The sequence below is a fragment of the Erpetoichthys calabaricus genome, chromosome 7 (assembly GCF_900747795.2).
Source record: "Erpetoichthys calabaricus chromosome 7, fErpCal1.3, whole genome shotgun sequence".
In the NCBI taxonomy this organism is placed as follows: domain Eukaryota; kingdom Metazoa; phylum Chordata; class Cladistia; order Polypteriformes; family Polypteridae; genus Erpetoichthys; species Erpetoichthys calabaricus.
Window position 1 is genome coordinate 83,490,774 of NC_041400.2, and position 24,928 is coordinate 83,515,701.

The following is a 24,928-nucleotide window of genomic DNA, read 5'->3' on the forward strand; positions in this document are numbered from 1 at the left end:
TTCAGTACACTGCAGAGCTTTAGCGCATCTTTATGTGAAAACAGCAGTATCAGATGGGGAGTGTCTGATGATTGCATATAGTGCTGAAGTTACTGCTCTTTACTAGGCTTTCCTCTGCATGTCCGGGAGTACAAAAGAAACAGCATACAGCAACACGTGGGGACTGGCAATATTGGGGGGAAAAAACACGTGGTTGTATGTATCGTGATACACTGCAGAACTATAGAGCGTCTTTATGTGAAAACAGCAGTGTCAGGTGGGGGGCGGTAGGGAAGTATCCTGAACGCGACTGAGACAATGAAAAGTGAATTTTAAAAAAAAATAAAGCTAACCTTTACAAATATCATAAATTACACTGGCTGTTACAGACTTAAATCAAATGTATCTTTTTATTCTAAAATAGTGAAAATAAGAACACTTCTCAAAATGGAGTTGTGCAGGATCAAACTCACGACCTTTGGATTCCCAGTCAGCAACTGATACTGTTGCGCCATGGAAGAAGTGATAGCTAATATGTGTCAAAGTTGCACACTAAGGCGGCTTTTTTTGGCGGTGGCTTTTTTTTTTGTACCTTTTGTGAAAGTGTTTCTTTGATATTTGGACTTCAGGCTTCATACATTATATAGTTTATGCCTACATTTTGTCATTTGCTACTAGAATATTGTAAACCGTTTCTGTTTTAACAATGTGTTTACACAGATTACTGTAGAAATGCAACACATATGAAATGCGTGTGTTGCAAATAACAATCTATTATTTCTACTCTAAAACTCCACTTCACTCCCAGATAATCAATCAAGGCATGAGCTGGGAAAAGCTTGTTTACGTTCTAAGTCGTTGGGGGGAAGGAATAGCCGGCTGCTGGCAGCTTATCTTTATCAGTACATTTAGATGACAAAAGACGCTGGCGGAGAGGTGAGAAGGGTTTTAAGAAGCGACTCGGGTGGGGGTTTGGGGCTTTGTTCTGTAACCTGCTCTCCATGTGTTTGTCCCTGTTCTCTAACCTCTGTATGACGTTTTACTTTGTTTCCTACTCTGACGATTCGTAGTCTCTCCCGTTTTGCTCTGGATGCGGTGTTTGCCTTGTGTGGCGCCTGCGCACGTGCGTAGTCTCTCCCGTTTCACTCTTTGGGGGGGGTCAGGGGAGGCTTTGTGTGGCACTTGCACACTATGTCTTTTGCGTCCACGGGCAGGTCCCTGTGTCCATATCCAGTATACCATTCTCGTTTAGTAATATGGATACCATGACTACAACTGCTCATTACTGTGTACACTGCATCTCTGTTATTAGTCATTAGTACTAAAATATAAGTAATACGATATCTATAACCTGTTACTTTCCCTCCCCTATTCCGTTTCTCTTCTCTGTACCTTCATGTGGCACTCTTTGCCACTGTTTTGCTGGCCTATGGGAAAGTTATCTCAGATAAACTAGTAGAAGAGTCCGTTCAAAAGGTTGGCCAATCCAGACCTGACTCAGCTGGTACAATGTACAGTAGGAGGAGGTGGCTAGCTGACTGAGGTCTCCAGGACTCTGACTCTGTCTGGCTTGTCTGATTCCTTTCCTATAATCAGGATGTGGTTTTTCAATTAGCTGACGGAGAGATATTGTTGTTTGTCATTTATGTTAAATAGTTTCTACTTTGTTTTTGATGTATTTGAACAAATCCATATCCTTATATTGATAGTTCTATATTTAGTGAGTGGTATGATCTATTCTTGCATTTTTGCTATTGAGAGTGGTTGCACTTGGTGTGGAGCACTGTGCAAGAACAAAACAGTTTGTACTACAGTATTGTATTTATGAGATGATGATGATAGATTATCCATGTAGCTCTGTGAAGAGGATTATTTGTGTTCTGTTTTGTTTATTGTAATTACCCTATTTTTTGACACACCAGTCTACCTGAAGGGGGTCTTTCTTTGAATTACCTTTCCAAAGGTTTTTTGTTTTTTTTTTGCAGTTTTTTCTTGTCTTCTTAGAGAGTCAAGGCTGGTGGTCTGTTAAAAACTGACCCTGTTAAAGCCTGTAGCTCCCTGCGAGGGAAAAAAACACAACACACCAGACGTTTTCTCAATGCAGGCAAAGAATACTAACTTTATTATTGAACGTACTTATACCTCTCCACTCATCATCACGCCTACTCCCACACTGCAGTGTGTGTGAATTGTGTCTTTACAGCTGCTAGTGTTTCCAGCTGCTACACAGACTCCCCCAGAATTCACATGCACGGGCTACGTTAACTTTGTTGGGGCATACATTATGCACCTTGTCCGAGTGCAGGTAGGCATGGTTGTGACCGGACCCGGAGAACGAACATCTGCATGTCCAGTAGGTACAGGTATGTAAGTTAAAGCAGGGGCCAGGTTACCAACAGGTGCTAGAAAAGAGCCGAAAACCTTAGAGGAATCCATGTGTAGAAGAAAGCGTGCAGAAGGAACTCCGAGTCCAGCTCAGGGAGGTGAAGGAGCAGTACAGGAGAAAGCTGGAGCAGAAGTTGCAGAATAACAGCATGAAGGAAGTGTGGGATGGGATGAAGATCATCACTGCCTGTAGCTCGAAGTGGGGTGCCACCTTCGAGAGAGACGTGGAGAGAGCAAACTTGATGAACAACTTCTTTAGCAGGTTTGACCACCCTAACCCACTCTCACCTCAGAGTATTGCATCCTCCACTCATCCTTCTGCTGATACCAGCATAGGAGAGAGTTTTCCCCCACCCACAATTACAGCAGCCCAGGTAAGCAGAGAGCTGAGGAGACTTCGGGCCAGCAAAACAGTGGGCCCAGATGGAGTATCGCCACGACTGCTAAAGGCACGTGCGTTGGAGCTGGGGAGTCCAGCACATTTTCAACCTGAGCCTGGAACAGGGGAGAGTCCCGAGGCTTTGGAAAACATCACGTCCTGGTGAGCCGAATGACTTCCGGCCTGTCGCATGTGATGAAGACCACGGAGCGGCTGCTGCTTCACCACCTGAGGCCACAGGTCCACCACACCCTCGACCCTCTGCAGTTCGCAAACCAGGAGAAGGTGGGAGCGGAAGATGCCATCATCTATATGCTACACTGATCCCTCTCCCACTTGGACAGAGGCAATGGTACTGTAAGAATTATGTTTCTGGACTTCTCTAGCACCTTCAACACTATCCAACCTCAGCTCCTCAGTGACAAGCTGACAGAGATGGGAGTAGATTCATACCTGGTGGCATGGATCATGGACTATCTTACAGACAGACCTCAGTATGTGCGTCTCAGGAACTGCAGGTCTGACTTTGTGGTCAGCAGCACAGGAGCGCCGCAGGGGACTGTGCTTTCTCCGGTACCTTTCAGCCTATATACATCAGACTTCCAATACAACTCGGAGTCCTGCCACATGCAAAAGTTTGCTGACGACACTGATATTGTGGGCTGCATCAGAAGTGAGCAGGAGGAGGAGTTTAGGAACCTAATCAAGAACTTTGTTAAATGGTGCGACTCAAACCACCTACACCTGAACACTAGCAAAACCAAAGAGCTGGTGGTGGACTTTAGGAGGCCTAGGCCCCTCCTGGACCCCATGATTATCAGAGGTGACTGTGTGCAGAGGGTGCAGACCTATAAATACCTGGGAGTGCAGCTGGGTGATAAATTGGACTGGACTGCCAATACTGATGCTCTGTGCAAGAGAGGACAGAGTCGTCTATACTTCATTAGAAGGCTGGTGTCCTTCAACATCTGCAATAAGATGCTGCAGATGTTCTATCAGACGGTTGTGGCGAGTGCCCTCTTCTACATGGTGGTGTGCTGGGGAGGCAGTATAAAGAAGAGGGACACCTCACGCCAGGACAAACTGGTGAGGAAGGCAGGCTCTATTGTAGGCACGGAGCTGGAAAGTTTGACATCTGTGGCAGAGCGACGGGAGCTGAGCAGGCTCCTGTCAATCATGGAGAATCCACTGCATCTACTGAACAGTATCATCTCCAGACAGAGGAGCAGCTTCAGCGACAGACTGACAGGCAGACTGAGGAGATCATTCCTCCCCCACGCTATGCGACTCTTCAATTCCACCCGGGGGCGTAAACGTTAACACTATACAAGATTATTGTCTATTATACCTGCCTTGCACTCTCCACCTTGCATTTTTTTTTAACTTGCACTGTGTTTATATTGCTCTTTAATTAATATTGTTTTTATCAGTATGCTGCTGCTGGAGTATGTGAATTTCCCCTTGGGGATTAATAAAGTATCTATCTATCTATCTATCTATCTATCTATCTATCTATCTATCTATCTATCTATCTATCTATCTATCTATCTATCTATCTATCTATCTATCTATCTATCTATCTGTGTTTACAGACTTGAGGCAATCCACCAAAACCATCTGCTGTTTGCCACTGATGTCAAGCACGAACGTTTTGTCTCTGCGATCCAGGACTTAGAAAGGGTTATCATGAAGTGGTTTCATTGGGTCGCGATGTACCTTGTGCAGGACAAACACAAACTTTGTTGATTGCAGGTGGCATGGGAACCAGGAGTGAGGAGAGCCATGCTGGGCTGGAGGCACCGGCTGGAAGTTCACTGCTGTGTCCAGAAGCAGAGATTGGTGTTGGGATGCAGTCTAAGGGACAGAACTCTGAGGGATAAAATCCCCGGGCACATGGAGAGGCTGACCAAACAACAGTTCAGTGGAAGAGATCCTCTTTCGGAGCTGTACGTAACCCCAATAGCACCCACGACAGATAGTCAAACTAGCTGTCGTTGATAAGGGAGGCCTTGAGGGCTGACTTTAGCGATTGGTGAATTGGTTCACAAAGACCGTTAGCTTGGGGGTGGTAAGAAGTGGATGACCCAAAGTTTTGTGCCATTACAACTTAGAGCTGTGAAGTGAACTGTGCACCTTGATCAGATGTGATGTTGTAAGGCGTGCCAAACCGTGCAACCCAAGTGCTGTTAAAAGCTCTCGCTACTTCTGCTGCTGTTGTGGACGTCAAAGCTTCAGGCCACCTGGTGGTCCTGTCAACAATAGTGAGCAGGTATGTAAAACTGTGTGAAGGAGGAAGGGGTCCTCCTCCAGGTCCATGTGAATATGGTCAAAATGATGAGCAGGGACTGGGAAAGGTGTCAGTGGGATTTTAACATGGCGATGTATTTTAGTCTTCTGACATGCAGCACAAGCTGCTGCACAGCTACAGACATCTTTCTTGAGTCCAAACAAATTTTCTCACCACCAAATATTGGGATGCCCTCTGCCCTGGATACAGTATGTGTGGCTGTGTATGGTGTCAAAATGCAAAATCTCCAGATGCTGGGGACAATTTACCTTTGCTGGTGTCAAACAGGAGCTTAGCAGTGCTACCATCCAACTGCACCTCTGACAAGAGCAGGCCGCTTTCTGCCGAGTGAAGATAGATAGATAGATAGATAGATAGATAGATAGATAGATAGATAGATAGATAGATAGATAGATAGATAGATAGATAGATAGATAGATAGATACTTTATTAATCCCAATGGATTAATTAATTAATTAATTAGTTAATTAATTAATTAATTAATTAATTAATTAATTAATGGTCCTCAGCTTGGTCAGCCACTAGCTGGAAGTAGTCAGTTCCAATCTGTCCAAAAAGACAGTCAGCCACTATATTGTTCTTTCCCTTGACATGGTGGACATCTGTTGTAAAATCTGATATGTAAGCCAGGTACCATTGCTGCCAGGCAGACCATGACACGGTGACTTTGGACATTGCAAGAACAAGTGTTTTGTGGTTGACAAATGTAGTGAACGACCGGCCTTCAAGCAAATGTCTAATGTAAATGTAATGTAAATGTCAGTAGGCCCCTGTCGAAAGTGCTATACTTGCGTTCATTGGGTCGTAAATGCCCTTTTTGGATCGAGGCCTTGCCATGGCAAGAAGGGCTTGCATGGTCTAGTGATCCTCGGAGCTATGTTGTTGGGAGCTACATGCTCCTGGTAGGGTTTCCCAAGGCAAACAGGTCTGAAGTGAAGATCCAGACTAACTCGATCCTGAGACCACACATGGATTTAAATCAAGGATCGTCATCATCAAAACCTACAAGGTTTTTTTGGGAGTTTTTCCTTGTCTTCTTAGAGAGTCAAGGCTGGGAGGCTGTCAAGAGGCAGGGCCTGTTAAAGCCCATTGCGGCACTTCCTGTGTGAATTTGGGCTATACAAAAATAAACTGTATTGTATTGTATTTCCTTTGCCCGGAAAAGTGTACCTGGGGCCCCACCCTGGAGCCAGGCCCGGGGGAGGGGCTCGCTGGCAAGTGCCTGGTGGCTGGACCTTTGACCACAGGGCACAGCCGGGCTCAGCCCGAAGGAGCAACATGGTTATGCTCTCTTGTGGGCCCACCACCTGCAAGAGAGGCCGTAGGGGTCAGGTGCATTGTGATATGGGGGGTGGCCGAAGGTGGGAGCCCTGGCGTTCCAGCCCTCGGTTACTGAAACTGGCTCTTGAGACATGGAATGACTTGAGACATGGAATGTTACCTCTCTGGCGGGGAACAGGCCTGAACTGGAGCGAGAGGTAGAGAGGTACCGGCTAGATATAGTCGGGCTCACCACTACGCACGGCCTCAGCTTTGGAACCATTCCTCTTGAGAGAGGCTGGACTTTGTTCCACTCTGGAGTTGCTGTGGGTGAAAGGCGTTGGGCAGGAGTGGACTTGCTTCTGGCCCCCAGGCTCAAGGCCTGCACATTGGGGTTCTTCCCGATTGATGAGAGGGTTGCTTCCCTGTGCCTTCGAGTTGGGGGAAGGACTCTGACTGTTATTTGTGCTTATGCACTGAACAGCAGTTCAGAGTACCCAGCCTTCTTGGAGTCCCTGGAGGAAGCCCCGCGAAGCGCAGCTCCTAGAGACTGTATCGTCCTGCTGAGAGACTTAAACGTTCACGTCGGGAACGACAGTGAAACCTGGAGAGGTGTGATCTAAAATCAAGTGGTGTTCAGTTGCACCAGGATGCCCGAGATCGCAGCTCGATGATCGACTTTGTAATCACGTCATCGGATCTGCGACCTTATGTCTTGGACACTCGGGTGAAGAGAGGGGCTGAGCTGTCAACTGATCACCACCTGGTGGTAAGTTGGATCAGATGGTGGGAGAGGCTGCTGGACAGACCAGGCAGACCCAAATGTATAGTATCTTTAACTGCCACCTCCGGCAGAACTTCAATTTCATTCCGAGGGAGGCGAAAAACATTGAGTCTGAATGGGCCATGTTCCAAGCCTCCATTGTCAAAGCAGCAGAACGGAGCTGTGGTCACAAGGTTATCAGTGCCTCTCGTGGCGGCAGTCCACAAACCTAAGATTCAAGAGGAACAATGTGGATTCCTCCTGGCCGTGAAACACTGGACCAGCTCTATACCCTGGCCAGGATCCTGGAGGGGGAATGGGAGTTTGCCCAACCAGTCCACATGTGTTTTGTGGATTTGGAGAAGGCATTTGACCGTGTCCCTCGAAGCATCCTCTGCGGTGTGCTCCAACAGTACGGGGTACAAGGCTCGTTGTTACGAGCCATTCAGTCCCTGTACAGGAGGAGCAGGAGCTTGGTCCACATTGCCAGTAATAAGTCAAACTCATTTCCTGTTGAGGTTGGACTCCGCCAGGGCTGCCCTTTGTCACCAATTCTGTTCATAAGTTTTATGGACAGAATTTCTAGGCACAGCCAAAGAGCGGAGGGGGTCTGGTTCGGTGACCTCGGAATCTCGTCTTTGGTTCTGTTGGTTTCATCGGACAGTGACCTCCAGCTCTCACTGGAGCGGTTCGCAGCTGAGTGTGAAGTGGCGGGGATGAGAGTCAGCACCTCTAAATCCAAGGCCATGGTTCTCTTCCGGAAAAGGGTGGAATGCTCTCTCTGCAGGGTGGCTGGGCTTTCCCTTAGAGGAGTTTAGTTATCTGGGAGAGACTCGGAGTAGAGTCGCTGCTCTTCCACATTGAGAGGAGTCAGTTGAGGTGGTTCAGGCATCTGGTCAGGGGGGAGTGTTCCGGGCATGTCCCACTGGGAGAATTATACTCGGGGTCCCCCCAGAGGAGCTGGAGGAGGTGGCCGGGGAGAGGGAGGTCTGGTCTTCCCTGCTTAGGACCAAGTCCATCAACCACTGGGATGTTTGCGCAACATTTTTAAGGCCGAATGTTGTTCATAGGAATTCAAACAATCTGAAGGGAGTGATGACTGCTGATTTGGGGATGTCCGCAAGGTGCACAGGTAATTGGTGGTAGCCACAAACCAGGTCCACCTTTGAAAAGATTACTTTACTGGAAAGCCATGCTGAGAAATCCTGTATGTGTGGAATTGGGTAGTGGTCTGGGATAGTGTGATCGTTCAGGTGGCGGTAATTCCCACATGGTTGGAAGCTTCCACTTGGTTAAAGCAATATAAGGAGGGATGACACCCACAGGCTTTTTGATCAGCGCACAATTCTTAGTCGTTCCATGTTGGCAAATTCAGCCTTCGCAATCGCCAGCTTGTCGACAGGAGTGGGCGAGGACTCGTGGACCAGAAGTAGAAATGTAGTGTTCCACACCATGCTTGGTTTCTGCTGTGGAAAAAGTAGGTTTTGAAAGCTGGGGGAATTCTTTGGGAAGACGGGTGAAGTTGCAGATCATAGCCATTATATTGTACAGGGCAGAAGTAGTGATACTGCTGAGTATGCAGGGAAGGGTGACAAATTCCTTTGCATCTACAAGACGACGGTTCTTAACATCAACCAGCAACCCGTTTGCTCACAGGGAGTCCGTGCCCAGTAGTGGCCTGGCTACCTTGACCAAAACAAATTTCCAACTGAAATGTCTTGCCCTGAAAGATAGGGTGGTACGCTGTGTTCCGAAGGTGGGGATCCTAGTGCCATTAGCAGCCTCCAGAATGAGCCCTTCTCTCCCTAAAGCCACATCAATAGGTGATGAAGGAAGCACGTTCACTTATGTGCCAGTATCACATAGAAAATGGCAGCCGGACTGGGCATCGGTTATGTAGAGCAGAGTGTTGACCGACCTGGGTGGGCTAAACTTACAAGGAGGGTGGTGTTTCTTTGTGTTCTTGCCAAACTGGGTATGGTAAACACACAGGTCAGTTGTCAGGTTTGTGGCAGGAGGAGGAAGAGCAGGCTTGCTAACAGGACTGACGAGGGTTGCAGGAGGAAGAGAGCTCTGCGAAGCAGAGTGCAGGCTGTTGGCAATCTTGGCTAACTCTCGGTAGTCAATGATGAACACATTGGCCAGGGCAGTGCACACTTGTTCCGGCATCTGTTGGCGAAACAGCTCTCTAAATATAAAACAGGGCTTATGGCTGCCTAGCAAAGCTAACATGTGGTCCATCAACGCAGAGGGTTTCGTGTCTCTGAGGCCCGGCAATGATAGTAGCCGCCATATGTCTCTAAAAGGTATGCCTTTAAGGTTATATATTTGTCCATGTCCGGGGGATTTTCAAGCTACCATTTCAAGCGACTCACCTGCCTGGGCACTGTGGAGCTGTTGAGAGCTGCAACGATATAGTAGTACCTTGTGTTATCTGCCGTAATGTCCCACAATGCGAACTATGCTTCTGCTTGGGCAAACCATGCTGCAGCTTGCTGATCCGAAAACTCTGGTAACTTTAACACCACCGCGTTGGCAGACATGACTAACATTACTCTGGAATCATCCAAGAGCATTGGGGTCACCACTGTAGCACCTTGCGAGGAAAGAAAACACGGCAAACAACGGTTTCCCAATGCAGGCAAAAACTACTGACTTCATTATTGAACGTGCTTAAACTATATACATAACTGTTGCCTCTCCACTCATCACCCCACCCCCTCCCACACTAGAGTGCGTGTGAACTGTGTCTTTATAGAGGCACAGCGCTTCCAGCCACTACAAGCCCATTGAGGCATTCCTTGTGTGATTTTGAGCTATACAAGAACTACATTGTTGTTGTTATTTCTCTATTAAGTGTTTCTTAAGTTTTAAAATATTGCCAACTCACGGTCTGTCCATCCATTTTTTTGAACTTGTTTTATCCATTACAAGATCACAGACAGCTGCAGTCTACCACAGAGATACTGGATGTGAAGCACAAGTCACCCTTGGACAGGGGATGGGTCAATTGTAGCTTGGGATAATATATAAAATATTTATGCTCAAAGAACTGTTCAAAAAATGGTATAGTGGACTTCCTGACCAAACTGATCAATATGGAAATAATTTGCTATGTAACCTGCAAAACACTTATCACTTGTGCCAGTCAAAACAAGGTTATTCTCAAGCCACCTTTCTGACATAGGTTTATACAGTATAACAGAAGCATAGGTAAACACTTTGTATGATTCCTAATCCACGCAACAATGAAAGGGTGACTATTTTTAAGAACTTTAGACTTGCCTACTCAAAGCTAGTTGCAGTCTTGGGCATCTACTTTATCAACACTTAATTAATCGTAGGAACTGACACTGTCACCTAGCAGATTTGGCAAAGAATCTGTGCCTTCTTTGAAAAGCTCACCAAGCCACTACCTGGGAACTGAGGCATTTTTGTACTTGTGACACTTGGAGATTGTCAAAGGGTGTAATGAAGTCAAGAGCACAAGAAAGGAAAAGGTGTCTAATATAGACTTATCAAAGAGATCGGATCCCACACTGTTCCTTAGGAACAGTCTTTAAATGCAGAGTTTGTGAAGAGAATCAGACAATAGTCACTGCAATGAGCCCTCCAAAAAGTATACCCCAAAGACTCCATAAGAAGGGGGACTGGTTGGTAAATTGGATGGGGCACAATGGACTTGACAGAAGTGCCTGCTTATAACAGAGGGCACTTAGCCTGATTGTTTTTGAAAATGTGGTCCCTAAAAGTATTCACATGTGCATTTGATTCAGTGCCTTGTCACGCACGTTGTATGGACCAAGCGAAGGTAATTTCACTCCAGGCCAGGGGGTGGTGGGGTGCACTAAACCTTCTCCTGTTATCTCTGCAGACAGCCGCAGGAAAACCTGTCTGACTCAACGTTGATGGTGTCATTTCCAGTTCTGGGGCATAGAAGGACACAACTTCCTGTTAGGGGCCTAGGAAGATGACACTTCCTGTTAGGGAGCCTAGGAAGATGTCACTTTCTTTTAGGAGGGCCTAGGATGATGTCACTTCTGGTTCCTTGGCTGACATCAGAAGAAGGTCACTTCCAGTTCCCCTAAGTTACTTCCGGTCTGTCTACTTAAAACCGCCATCTTTACAAACCCTCATCAGATCATGTCTGGACTCCAACAGAGACACTTATGTCAAAAACCAAACCCATTGCATCCAGATATAACATTCGGCTGGCTGCCCCAAACCATTTTACATGTGTCGAGCCTAATCTTTTCACAGCCTGCAATTAAACCAAGTGTGAGGATGATATTATTGCCCCTTTTCTATTTGCCAACTGAATCCAGTGCTGGAAGGTGACCAGACTGAGACTTAATTGGACAGCAATTCATAAGAGAATTCAGCACGTAAGAAAGCCTTAATTGTGACAATTTAGGCAGAAAAAGGTATAATACCCAAGTATTTATGTAAGTCCAGGGGCAAGAGGGAGTGTAGACAGATTTAAAGAAGCACTGTTTTATCAAAGAAAAAGGCACATGTTACAAAGAAAATAATATACATTGCTCAGAAAAGCTCCATCATTATTTTTAAAGACTCAGTGAAATGATATTTACTTTATTCACAAATGAAGGAAAAGGTTTTGGACAGTTGTAAAAGAAAATTATATAAATCTCACCACCTTGGTACCACACCTGACTGGTTTATATGTCTTTAAAAATACAACAGAAATTAGATATATTTGAGGATCCCTTCAATTACATTTAATCACATATCACCTCCTGCAGTTTTAATTTGTATTCAAACCACAGTGGCATCAACAGTATGTTAAAAATGAAAAAAAAAATCAGAATTACTGCACATTTTCCACCATATTGGAAAGGATGAATAAAAGAAATGAGCTGAAAACATGAAATGAAAAGCTATTAAAAATGTCTTTAATAATTAGAAGCACTAGCATATTTGTTTATGTTTAATTTTACGTTAAGTCTGATTCTTAAGATTTGTTTTTTCAAAACAATGCTCCAAGGAATTAAATTGCTTTGTAGGTATAAACTTAAACCACAGCACTTTATAATGTTTACAACATTAATAATCTCATTTATATTTGTCAATGTGTGAAGTTACATTAAATCAGGCTATTTTCAGTTTCCATTTCTCAATGCTTTCAAATACTGTAGTAAAATTATTTAATTGATGAGCTATGGCTTTGTTGCATGTCTGTATGCAAGACAGAGAGTAAGAGAGACAGACAAGAGTCTGGCCATCATAATCAGTCACCATAAAAAGGGCTTGAGAAACATGGGGGAAAGACTTCACAGTCATTCTGAGCAGGATACCAATACCCCTACTAGTGCTCAAACATTTTTATAAAATTTTAATGAACAACGCACAAAAAGGAAATGTGCATACAGCACTGTGAAGGAGTGTCTGTGGGATTAATGCTTTAATCCCTCATTATTCTTTTCCTTAACAGAACTTTAACATTGACTCCTATCTTAATTCAAAAAATGATTTTTCTGTTTAAACATAAGGCAGACATCATACATGCATGGGACAGCAGGCTATGTTTCTGGTTATTTATTGTGTAATGTCATATGCATCTTTAGAGTTAACACTTAATAATAAATGAGAAAAAGAGGTACAGTAAATAAAATGTTTCTGTTACTTGCTTCTCTAACAAACTGGAAGGGAGAAAATAAAAAAAGCGAACAAAAACAAAGCAAACAAAGGAACTGAGAATGGGTAATAGATTATGTGTACTTAAAGCAAAATCACCAGCAAATTTCTAAATGTATAAATTAAACACTGTGGACTGTTTAAGTTCTATAGCTCAGAGCAGAATTAACCAAAACACTTAAGCAAGAGTTTAGTTTGATGGAGGAATTGGCCACAGTTTAGAAAGCAATGTGCTGGAACAAGCATACATGAGGGTAGCACAGACTTGAACAGGATATAAAATAATTCAATTTACGGTTGCCCTCTATCACTTCCTAATACATTCAACCAGATTTAGATTTACATTAACCAAAATAACACTTCCAGTTTCTTTTTTTATTAAAAAATCTTTGCAAAAGCTTTTCTTATTAATATTGTTGGGACACACAAATGATGCTTTCGTTATTCAATATTAGTTTGATTCTTAAGTTGGATTTAAAGATACTTAGCATGAATACTGAAATGTATTCATTACTTCATTTCAACACATTTACTGTAATACAGGGCTACAGGGGTGTCCAAGGCAAAAAAACAACCCTAAACCAGCCACATATCTTCTTATTTTTAGAAGGGTAGCTTAGATCTGTGAATCAACTTAACCTTTACATCTTTGGTTATGGAGGGAAACCAGAGTACACAGAGAAAAACTCACACAGACAAGGGGCTTGACATTGCAAACTTAACCAAAAAAAATAATTAGAAAACAAATTGAACCTAGGTCCCTGAAGCAGGAGCACAGCAGTGATAACCATTCTGCCAATCCATTATAATAGTTAAGCTGAAAAATTACACAAAGAAAAAATGTTTTAGGAATACTTTTAGTGATTTAGGTGAGAATTTCCTATTCATCCATTTACCCTTTATCTATCCATCAAATTCTGGATCTCCTTGAATTAAATAAGGAGTAGGGGTACGAGTTTATCTTGGTAACAATGACAGCAGTCCTGACATCAGCTTGGGATGATTTGACAGTTACTGGTAATATCAGAGTAAAATAAAGAAATGACAAATAATGTTCAACATTACTAGGGTATTTACTGCTATTTACTGCTACTATGTCCGAAACAGCTAAACATAAAGTATATTTTTTGGAAGCCATGTATTTAAGAAATCTTAATAAGCATTTCACAATGTGAATGTACTCTTACAAGCAAAATGCTTTTGTTAACTTTCATACTGCTGGGTAATTTTAATTCACATGCAGTAGAGCAATTTAAGGAACTGTATACCACCAGGACAAGAGTTTAAAGACCACTAATCTGCACTGCACTACAGTATACAAGTGGAAGGATGCACATTCTTCTTAAAACTAATGCATCAGATATTATCAGGCAATCAGATCCTACATTTTACAGTTTAATTTTACCACCCGAAAAAAGTTCAGACAAAGTCCTAGGAGCCATACTGGATCTACAGGCTAAAGAGAGGAAAACATATTAATGAGTCATTCAAGGTTCATAAGACACATACAAGTCTAATAAAGCAGATTAATTTCTGAGAGTTAGGCTTTAACAGGAACCATAGAATAGCATAATAACTGTGAAGTTGAAAAAAATAAGTGTCAGAAGGATCCCTGAAGGTAGGGAAAGGCACTCCTTATTTAACAGGACTAGCCCAAAACACAAATTGTAACTCCAGCTCACATTACCAGTGCTATAGTGACTTGTTCAGACTTGCAGAAATGGCTAATTTCCAGGTAACCAGAAAGCACAATTAGGACAACTGAGCACATTTTAGTCCCTGCTTTATATGTGTGTAAGTTTTAGTTTAAAAAATCATAAGGGGTTTGTTGCTGTAAAGTTGACATAAAGCGTATGTAATCATTGTGCAATAGTCTAAAAATCCAAGAACTCTTTAGCAAAATCTTTACATTAGAGATACTGTTTTACTTTGTAGTAAATGCTTTCCATTTAAGGCAAAAAGGCAGAAGGGAGGCAGATGTTTTTGTTTTGATGATTGTTTCTTTGATTGTGCAATGACGACAATATGTATCATTATTATAACTTGCCAGGACTTTAATCAACCCTTTCTAATATGTTACCTGATCAATATAAGGAACAAGAACTAAGGTGCATAATAGAGATGAAAAAAGCCTGAAATAAAATGCTTCTAATAGTGAAAAATAGAACACAAAGTAAAAATATTAATTTGGGGATGGTCATTTGAATTAGCAATGAAAATGGCCAAAAAGGAAGGAAAATGTTTAAACAAAACCAATGCTGCATATGATGAGATGAACTGATCCAGAACATTATATTTAAGTATTTTTTTTTTTTTTTTGCATTTATCAGACCGGATATTTAAGCCTCATACCCCTGTGACCACTACATGATGTATACATAGCATTATGTAGATGTCTGCAGAATTTAATAAAAAATTTATGACAAATATTACACAACTGGCTTGCATAATTTGGAAAATATTAAATGAAAACCTACAATACTACTCCAATATTTTTATTTAACTGGAGCATCAGTCTTTTGACAGGAGATGGAGGTCACTTCTATGGCTAATGAAGAGATTGACCAAATTATGCCATATCTTTAGAGCTTGTATTGGACAATTTGATGTTTTCTTCACTTTGTTTCTTTTGCTTTGACATCCCTTCCACATGAAAGCCAACCATGAACTGATACACAATTACTCCAGCGAAGGCTCCGAAGAAGGGGGCAAGAATTGGTACCCACCACCAATTATTTCCAGACCTAAAATGAACAGAAAACAAACAAACAAAAATCAAAACAGAAATTAGTTTTACACACAAAATTAAATACAGATATAAGGTAAAAACATATACTACTGGTTACAGATGCTTTTTCACTAGTGTTAGTCAGCATAAGACTGCAAAGGGTGATTTAATATATTTAACATTCAGTTAGGCATCAACCTGTCCTTGTTCTTCTGTATATTATTTTGTCATTTTATTGTTTGTTGTTATATCTAGTAGGACTGACTACTGCAATACATTATTCACAGGCTATTCAAACCGTACAGTATATGCAGCTTTCATTTAATTTAAAGGAAGTACAACCACATAACTCCTGTTCTTAAGACTTTACATTAACTTCCAGTTAAGGTTAGGGCTGATATCAAAATCTTTCTTCTACATATAAAGCCTTAAATGGCCAAGGTTCAGCTTACCTATCTGGGCTGCATTTCCCAAAAATGATGAACCCTAGTGATTAACAAGCAACTCAAAGATGCATGTACATAAAGTATGAGCCAGTTTGTCATGTGTATTTCAAAACATTCTCTTATTCAGCCACTTAATGAACGAGCATAAAGTAGATAGATAGATAGATAGATAGATAGATAGATAGATAGATAGATAGATAGATAGATAGATAGATAGATAGATAGATAGATAGATAGATAGATAGATACTTTATTAATCCCAATGGGAAATTCACATTCTCCAGCAGCAGCATACTGATACAATAAATAATATTAAATTAAAGATTGATAATAATGCAGGTGAAAAACAGAAAATAACTTTGTATAATGTTAAATGTTTACCCCCCCGGGTGGAATTGAAGAGTCGCATAGTTTGGGGGAGGAACGATCTCCTCAATCTGTCAGTGGAGCAGGACAGTGACAGCAGTCTGTCGCTGAAGCTGCTCTTCTGTCTGGAGATGATACTATTTAGTGGATGCAGTGGATTCTCCATAATTGATAGGAGCCTGCTGAGCGCCCTTCGCTCTGCCACAGATGTTAAACTGTCCAGCTCCATGCCAACAGTAGAGCCTGCCTTCCTCACCAGTTTGTCCAGGCGTGAGGCATCTTTCTTCTTAATGCTGCCTCCCCAACATACCACCTCGTAGAAGAGGGCGCTCGCCACAACTGTCTGATAGAACATCTGCAGCATCTTATTGCAGATGTTGAAGGACGCCAGCCTTCTAAGGAAGTATAGTCGGCTCTGTCCTTTATTAGTACTAATATGTTAACACTTTGAAGTCACCTACAAAGAAGCATCACAAGTCAACTGTATAAATGTCAATTGATAATAATTTCAAGTTTTCATAATTGGCCATTTTGCAGAAATAAAGTAATCTTGTAAAAAAGTAACATGAAGTAAGCATGACAATATAATTTAATAACAAAATATGTCAAAGCATATAAACACAAAAATAGGGTGCATATTTTTTCTAAGATGAATGCAAAAGAAGTGATGAGCAAATGCCATAAAAGAAAATCACAATTTTCTAAAGATGGGCCTGTTTGTCTTTTAGATGGCAGTAGAGTGCTGTTGTTTACAATAAAAAGAAATACAACTGCCTCAAAGGGCCAGTAACAGAAAATTAAAATAAGTGCTGTGCACAAAATAAGACATGACACACACAATCAAAGAGAGATGCACAGAAGGTAAGAGGGATGTCCAAAAAATGAAGGCAAGTGCCACACACAAAATCGGAGCTGAATGTACAAAAATGGTAGGTTCAAATTTGAAATGAAAGAACTGTCAGTCATTTCCTAATGAATGTGATGACGACAACCAGCAGACTGTCTAATTCATTTTCATTTGAAATAATGTAGATGCTGTTTAGTTTAAACTATAAAATCAGTCATTTTTTACATTGCGTGCATGAATACTAGGGCATTATGTACATTATGATTCCAGTTCTATTATTGAATAATCAGAAAAAATGAACATAAATGCAGGTATGTGTGTTAGTTAAGGCATAAACAAGCCTTGAACTAAATGCCAACACATACAGTATACATAACCATGACCACCTGTGCTGGCTAATTTAAACTCAAACACAAGATTCATGTAAACAATTATGAGTAGTCACACTGTTCCAGTGTATTAAAGTGTGATTATTTTATGATAGATTTGACAACCACACAAATGCGCTCTTGTCAATTATGGTTTCTATGTGAGATGGCTGAATAACTAAATATGTGGTCAAACATGGGTGACTAGAAAGGAGTTGAGTGGACCAAGTGGAGGTAATCACCCACCAGGCCAGGGGGTGGCAGGGTGCACTAAACCTACCTCTGTTATCTCTGCAGGCCAAATACCGGTAAACCTGCCTGATTTAGCATCACTTCCGGTTCCAGTGCCCAGACTGATGTGACTTCCGGTCCCAGCACCCAGAATGTCGTCACTTCCGGTTCCAGCCAAATTTCACCACTTTTGCTTTCCGGCTTATAATGCCACCATCTTTTCAAAATCTCATCAGTTCAGTCTTGGAACCCAACCTAAGCACATCATTCTTGTTTTCTATGCCCTTTTGCAGCCAGGGCCAATATACGGGTGGCTGCCCCAAACCTTTATCATTTGTTAAGACTACTTCTTTAACAGTGGGGTAGTTGGCAGGATCATGGCCTCCTTTTGGAACTGGAAGCAAATGCAGAACAAAGTCTCAACACATGATCGTCCCAACTAACTGAAGACCTTTCAGGTAGGAGAGTACCATTCCCAAGTTACCGAGTTGGAGTCTGACAGTGTGTGTCTGGGGAATCTGGGGTATGTTCCAACCCGGAAACCTCTAAAGAGGATCTGGGACTGTAGGCAAGGGACCTACAGATGAGGGCCGGGTTCAGAAAAGAACGCAGTGGGGACTTATTATGGGCTCCTGAGGATGGGGACCAATCCCAAAAACTCCACAAAGGAAAACTCCTTTGATAAAGGTGGGGGGGGGGGGGGGGAGGTGAGAGACACAATGACTTGGGAATTTAACCCAGGAAAATCTCTCCAAGAAGAGGCCCATGCACTTTGGTATAAAGTTGGGTGTTGGCTAAAGCCAAGTAAAATGAATGCCTGACAAATAGTTGAACACATGGCCTGTGCCTTACTAATAAAGGCTCTGCCTAATAAACTCACACAGCTGACCTCGGGACAATCCTATGACAGCATGGTCTCTTTGTTGGGGATCATCAAACCTACTTGGGAGATCCAGAACGGACTCCCTGAGTCCAATTCCTACATTGCGGAACATGTTTTGGTGAACTCGGAGATGCGTTGGAAGTCTCTGCAAGGTGACAAAGGGGTCTGCAGAGAGATACAGAGTGAAAGGCGATGCGCTCTTGCTAATCCTCTGGCCTTTTCGCATACAGGACACTACTACAATAATGATAATTTATCTTGATTGAGTCTGTCTCACTGTGCATACATGCATGCAAGGTACCAGAAGATTGTGACTCTTAGGTTTTCTTTTATTAATTTAGAATTGCTGCATTGGAGCTGAAGGCAAATTTGGAAGACATACTCTTTTATTCACATATACTCTGATTGCTATATACAGAATAATTCAGTTACAAAACGTTATACATTTAAACATTCACGTTTACTCAGGAGTAATTGACAGTCCTTTCCACCAACCAGCATTTTTTTTTTATTTTGAATTCGTACCTACTTTTCCATGCACTCAATCTGTGCACAACACCTGTGCACAATGTCTTATTTTGTGTGTGGCAGGTGTTTAGGTTTTCTGCCTCTTACCCTTTGGGGCCACCATAAAGAAAAGCAAAACTGGAATGATACAATTAATAGAATAAGCCTGCACATCACAGCCTATTTACTTTCTTTCAGACACAATGCCACAACCAGTGGAATTTTGCAAATTCTTTGTATATATATATATATATATATATATATATATATATATATATATATTAATTTATATAATTTGTTTTTGTTCCCACAATCATTAAATGCAGCAAATAAATATAATTATGCATTATGAATTATGCATATTCCTACACTCTTAACAAGACCCAAAGAAGTGTTTGTTAAGGTCTTGCTACATAATAGTAAATGAGAAATAAATGCATTTTGCAGTACCTAAAGTGTTACCAAAGTCTTTAGTAATTAACAATTCAGCTGCCCATTAATTTAAATGTACATTAATTAATTACTTTGCTGATGGCTGCGCCTAAGAGGTCATTAGTGTGTCTGTCTGCAGAGAGAGTGTTGACCTTGTTTAATTACCTCGGCAGTGACATTCATGTCTCTGGTGACTCTTCCTATGAAGTCAATAGATGGATTGGGAGAGCATGGGGGTGGTCATGCAGTCAATAGAAAGGGGTGTGTGGCACTCCCGATATCTATGCAAAAGGATGAAGGTCTAAGTCTTTAGAGTCCTGGTGCTTTCTGTCTTGCTATATGTTTGCAACACATGAGCGTGTTGCTGCACCCACCACATGATGAAACTGCTTGGGATCCCGGTTACTAAAGGAGCACACACATGGTCCAGTCCCAGAGGCCAGGTGTTACATAGGAGTCCTCAACAATGAGGATCCTGTGAGCCACATGGACATAATACTGTAACTGATTTTCCCTCACGATGCAGGTAATGTGTCTCATTCAGGACTCCGTAAGCAACCGCTCATTCAACACAAAAATCAAACATCAAATCAGCGGTACCCAAGGATTCTCTAAAGAGATACAGTTGTGGAGGAGTCCAGTCTTTGTCTCGTGTCACTAGATACCATTCATGTCTCATGAGGTAAGTACCTAGTAGAAGAAAACTGATTTATAGCCCGAGGGCTTTTACAAAAAAAATTCTTAAATGAGTAACACTGAGTACTTTCAGCCAAAGAGTTATTCAGCAATAATGTGTCAAGAAAGGAGCTCCTTTGTACCAACGACACTACTAAGTGAGTTTTTTTTTTTTTGTTTGTTTTTGTTTCATTTACATTTTTAGTCATTCTGGTGTATATTTGAGGGGAGTTTGTTGTTTATCATAATATAATTTATTTATGTATTTGTAGAGCTTCTGTAAAATGCCAGATTTCCCCCAATTGACTCACAAAGTTCTATCTATATAATATTTGAGTTATTTCCAATTATGTTATGATAATTCATTTTAAATGTTTTATTCAACTCAAACCATGTTTTCTATCAAAAACATGATCAAGAAATAAATAAGCAATCAGTTTAATATCTTTTAACTGGGTTTAATAAGGTAGGTCAGTTGCTATTCCAAATTTCTTTCTTCCATATTTTTGACATAAGAAGAAACTTGTTAGATTACAGTACTATTCTTAAGCTATATTACCCATTCGCCAGGTCTTTGGCCTCTCTTTTGATCTCATTTGCTCTACTCCCATTATACTGTACCTCTTCTCTAAGCTTTTCGGAACATTTTATTTCACTTACAGTTAGGTCCATAAATATTTGGACAGAGACAACTTTTTTCTAATTTTGGTTCTGTACATTACCACAATGAATTTTAAATGAAACAACTCAGATGCAGTTGAAGTGCAGACTTTCAGCTTTAATTCAGTGGGGTGAACAAAACGATTGCATAAAAATGTGAGGCAACTAAAGCATTTTTTAACACAATCCCTTCATTTCAGGGGCTCAAAAGTAATTGGACAATTGACTCAAAAGCTATTTCATGGGCAGGTGTGGGCAAGTCCGTCGTTATATCATTATCAATTAAGCAGATAAAAGGCCTGGAGTTGATTTGATATGTGGTGCTTGTATGTGGAAGATTTTGCTGTGAACAGACAACATGCGGTCAAAGGAGCTCTCCATGCAGGTGAAAGAAGCCATACTTAAGCTGCGAAAACATAAAAACCCATCTGAGAAATTGCTACAATATTACGAGTGGCAAAATCTACAGTTTGGTACATCCTGAGAAAGAAAGCAAGCACTGGTGAACTCAGCAACGCAAAAAGACCTGGACGTCCACAGAAGACAAGAGTGGTGGATGATCGCAGAATCATTTCCATGGTGAAGAGAAACCCCTTCTCAACAGCGTATCGATATCCAAGTCTACCATAAAGAGAAGACTGCATGAAAGTAAATACAGAGGGTGCACTGCAAGGTGTAAGCCACTCATAAACCTCAAGAATAGAAAGGCTAGATTGGACTTTGCTAAAGAACATCTAAAAAAGCCAGCACAGTTCTGGAAAAACATTCTTTGGACAGATGAAACCAAGATCAACCTCTACCAGAATGATGGCAAAAAAAAAGTATGGAGAAGGCGTGGAATAGCTCATTATCAAAGCATACCACATCATCTGTAAAACACGGTGGAGACAGTGTGATGGCTTGGGCGTGCATGGTTGCCAGTGGCACTGGGACACTAGTGTTTATTGATGATGTGACACAGAACAGAAGCAGATGAATGAATTCTGAGGTGTTCAGAGACATAGTGTCTGCTCAAATTCAGCTAAATGCAGTCAAATTGATTGGGCGGCATTTCATGATGCAGATGGACAATGACCCAGAACATACAGCCAAAGCAACCCAGGAGTTTATTAAAGCAAAGAAGTGGAAAATTCTTGAATGGCCAAGTCAGTCACCTGGGGCCTCATGTATAACGCCATGCGTAGAACTTACACTATAACATGGCGTAAGCACAAAAGCGGGAATGTGCGTACGCACAGAAAAATCCAGATGCAGGAATCTGTACGTACGCAAACTTTCACGTTCTTCCACTAAATAAATCCCGATCAGCGTGAAAAGTAACGTACGTACACGTGCCTTCTGTCCCGCCACAACTCCTCGCAGAATTACGCCTCTTTGAATATGCAAATCAATATAAATAGCCTTCTGTGAAAAGACAATGGGAAAAGCACGGGGGGGAATATAAGAATTTCAGCGAATACCAAGTAGAGGCAAAGGAAAAACGTACTATTTGTTGGTTTAAACAGTGGTATAATCAACAAAAGGAAGTTGATTGAGTGACAGAGTGTCGTAGAAACTCGAAGGCTCAACTTCACAGAGTCGTATAGTGCCCGAAATAAAAAAGAAATCACATATTAAAGTCGCCGTGAAAAGGCGAGCCGTAGCCCACCGTCTGAGTGTCATATGAAAGCTTATTAGGGTACAGACAAAAAAATAGGCACACAGTGGGGAAAAAAGCACGAAATGTCAACTTTAATCTCGAAATTTCCACTTTAATCACGTAGTTTATTTTGCCATTAAAGTTGAACATCATAAACTTCATCTTAAAATCATTTAATTTACTAGTTTCTCAAATCCCATTGTAACTAAAGTGGCACATTAAATGCTTTGTTCTGTATTTGATCTTCTATGTGCTCTACATGTGTGAATCACTACCTGCTTCTTAAACGGGCTTTCTCTTTCTCCGACAGGACACATAATCCATTACATTCGTGATATTACAGCTCTCTGAATAATTAAAATACTGAGATGTATACGTGATATCTTTTTCATGATGATAGGAATGAAAGCATGTTATTAAACATGGGGACACGGTGGCGCAGTGCTTGTTCATGTCTCACGCAAGAGGCTTGCGGCACCATGTGCGACCTTCGATGAAATAATTTACTACAGAAGTACTGTCTCTTTCAAACGTACTAACCTCCAATTCCTGTCCTTACTTTTCTTTCTCCAAAATCCCAATCGCCACACAATCAGCGATGTAATAGATGTGAAGCCATCTGTAAGCTTAGAACACCGATTCTTCAAAACTTTTAAGGAACATTGAAATATCTTCGTAGTACGTGTTTAATTATTATATCCGTCTATCTTTCCAGTGTCACGTCAGCACCAGCAAGAATACAATGCAATGCAGGAACAATTACTGAACTAGGTAGCGCTGCGGCACCGTGTCCTCACATGTTTAATTATTAACAATACAGATTATTTAAATGAAATTAAAGTTTTATCTGTATAATATAATCAACATATTTTGCTGCATTTCATCTTAAAAATGAATACCGTCATCATATGTAAATACGCGCTTTATAAAGTGGCGCAGATTGTGCAATATTATAACTGTATCCCAAGTTTATAGTGAGGTGATTGTACTTATAAGTACAAACAGTTCTACAAGGAGCACTTGATGGACTGATTTAGTGTGTTTATAGTTCTTGGGATGAAACTGTTTCTAAACCGCGAAGTCCATACAGGGAAGTCTACTAAAGCGTTTTGCTGTGGCTCAGGCAGCATCTGCTTCATGCTGTGTACCGATAATTCTCTTTCCGATCAGCTGCTGCTGTGATTTCCCACTCAGATACAGTGATATAAATACTCCGAGTGGTGCAGTGAGAGTAATATGGAAAAAGATGATCTGCTGTTACAACCCTTAACGGGAGCAGCTGAAAGAAGAAGAAGATGCAGTGAGAGTTACAACGCTAAAGCAGTTATGGTATTTGGAATACTATGGCTATTCCCTGGACCATTATATTGCTACAGGTTAATTACAATCAGATGCATTACACTAATAAACAATATGCAGTTAATTTCAGTGTATTTATAAAGCCGCGCTAGGAATGTGGATATAAGAAAGAAAGGGTGATCACACAGGAACAGTAGCACTGCTTTGACGCTGGGAGCCTCCAGTCTGCAAAACCGGGCGGATAAATTGTGTACGCAAAGGTATGAGTTACCGTGGAAATGTGCGTGGCTTTACGCCAAGTTTAGGTTTTATACAACGCGATTTGAGCATGGAAATGGGAGTACGCAACATTTCTGTGCGTACGCACCATTTATACATGAGGCCCCTGATCTTAACCCAATTGAGCATGCATTTCACTTGTTGAAGACTAAACTTCAGACAGAAAGGCCCACAAACAAACAGCAACTGAAAGCCACTGCAGTAAAGGCTTGGCAGAGCATTAAAAAGGAGGAAACCCAGCATCTGGTGATGTCCATGAGTTCAAGACTTCAGGCTGTCATTGCCAGCAAAGGGTTTTCAACCAAGTATTAGAAGTGAACATTTTATTTTCAGTTATTTAATTTGTCCAATTACTTTTGAGCCCCTGAAATTAAGGGATTGTGTTAAAAAAATGCTTTAGTTGCCTCACATTTTTATGCAATCGTTTTGTTCACCCCACTGAATTAAAGCTGAAAGTCTGCACTTCAACTGTATCTGAGTTGTTTCATTTAAAATTCATTGTGGTAATGTACAGAACCAAAATTAGAAAAAAGTTGTCTCTGTCCAAATATTTATGGACCTAACTGTATATTAGCCAACCCAGTCAGTTTCCTGTCATTTCACACTATTTTTCTCAACAGTGTTCATTGAATAGTCAGTAATTAGTTATCTTAACCCAGTCTTTTTATCTTAGTTCCTTGAACATTTTGCTTCATATTCCTTATTCACCGTCTGGTTGCTACACCTATAAACTCATCCCTTCAAAGAAGGTGAGGTTCCATTAAATGTCAGAATAACACATAATGCCCCTGTATACTTCTGTGAACATCCCATCTTTGTGATCACTGCTCATGCTCAAA

The 24,928-nt window shown here is 41.5% G+C and overlaps 2 protein-coding genes across 3 annotated transcripts in view; both read right to left on the reverse strand.

The window, feature by feature from the left end:
• Positions 1 to 24,928, reverse strand: part of LOC127528851 (uncharacterized) — a 676,472-nt gene that overhangs the window by 507,672 nt on the left and 143,872 nt on the right. The gene's annotated exons all lie outside the window — the stretch shown is intronic.
• Positions 11,553 to 24,928, reverse strand: part of aqp3b (aquaporin 3b) — a 62,733-nt gene continuing 49,357 nt past the window's right edge. Inside the window, exon 6 of the mRNA XM_028805152.2 lies at positions 11,553 to 15,473. Within this exon, the coding sequence (XP_028660985.1) occupies positions 15,299 to 15,473 (175 nt within the window). The 3' untranslated portion in view covers positions 11,553 to 15,298. The remainder of the gene's footprint in view (positions 15,474 to 24,928) is intronic.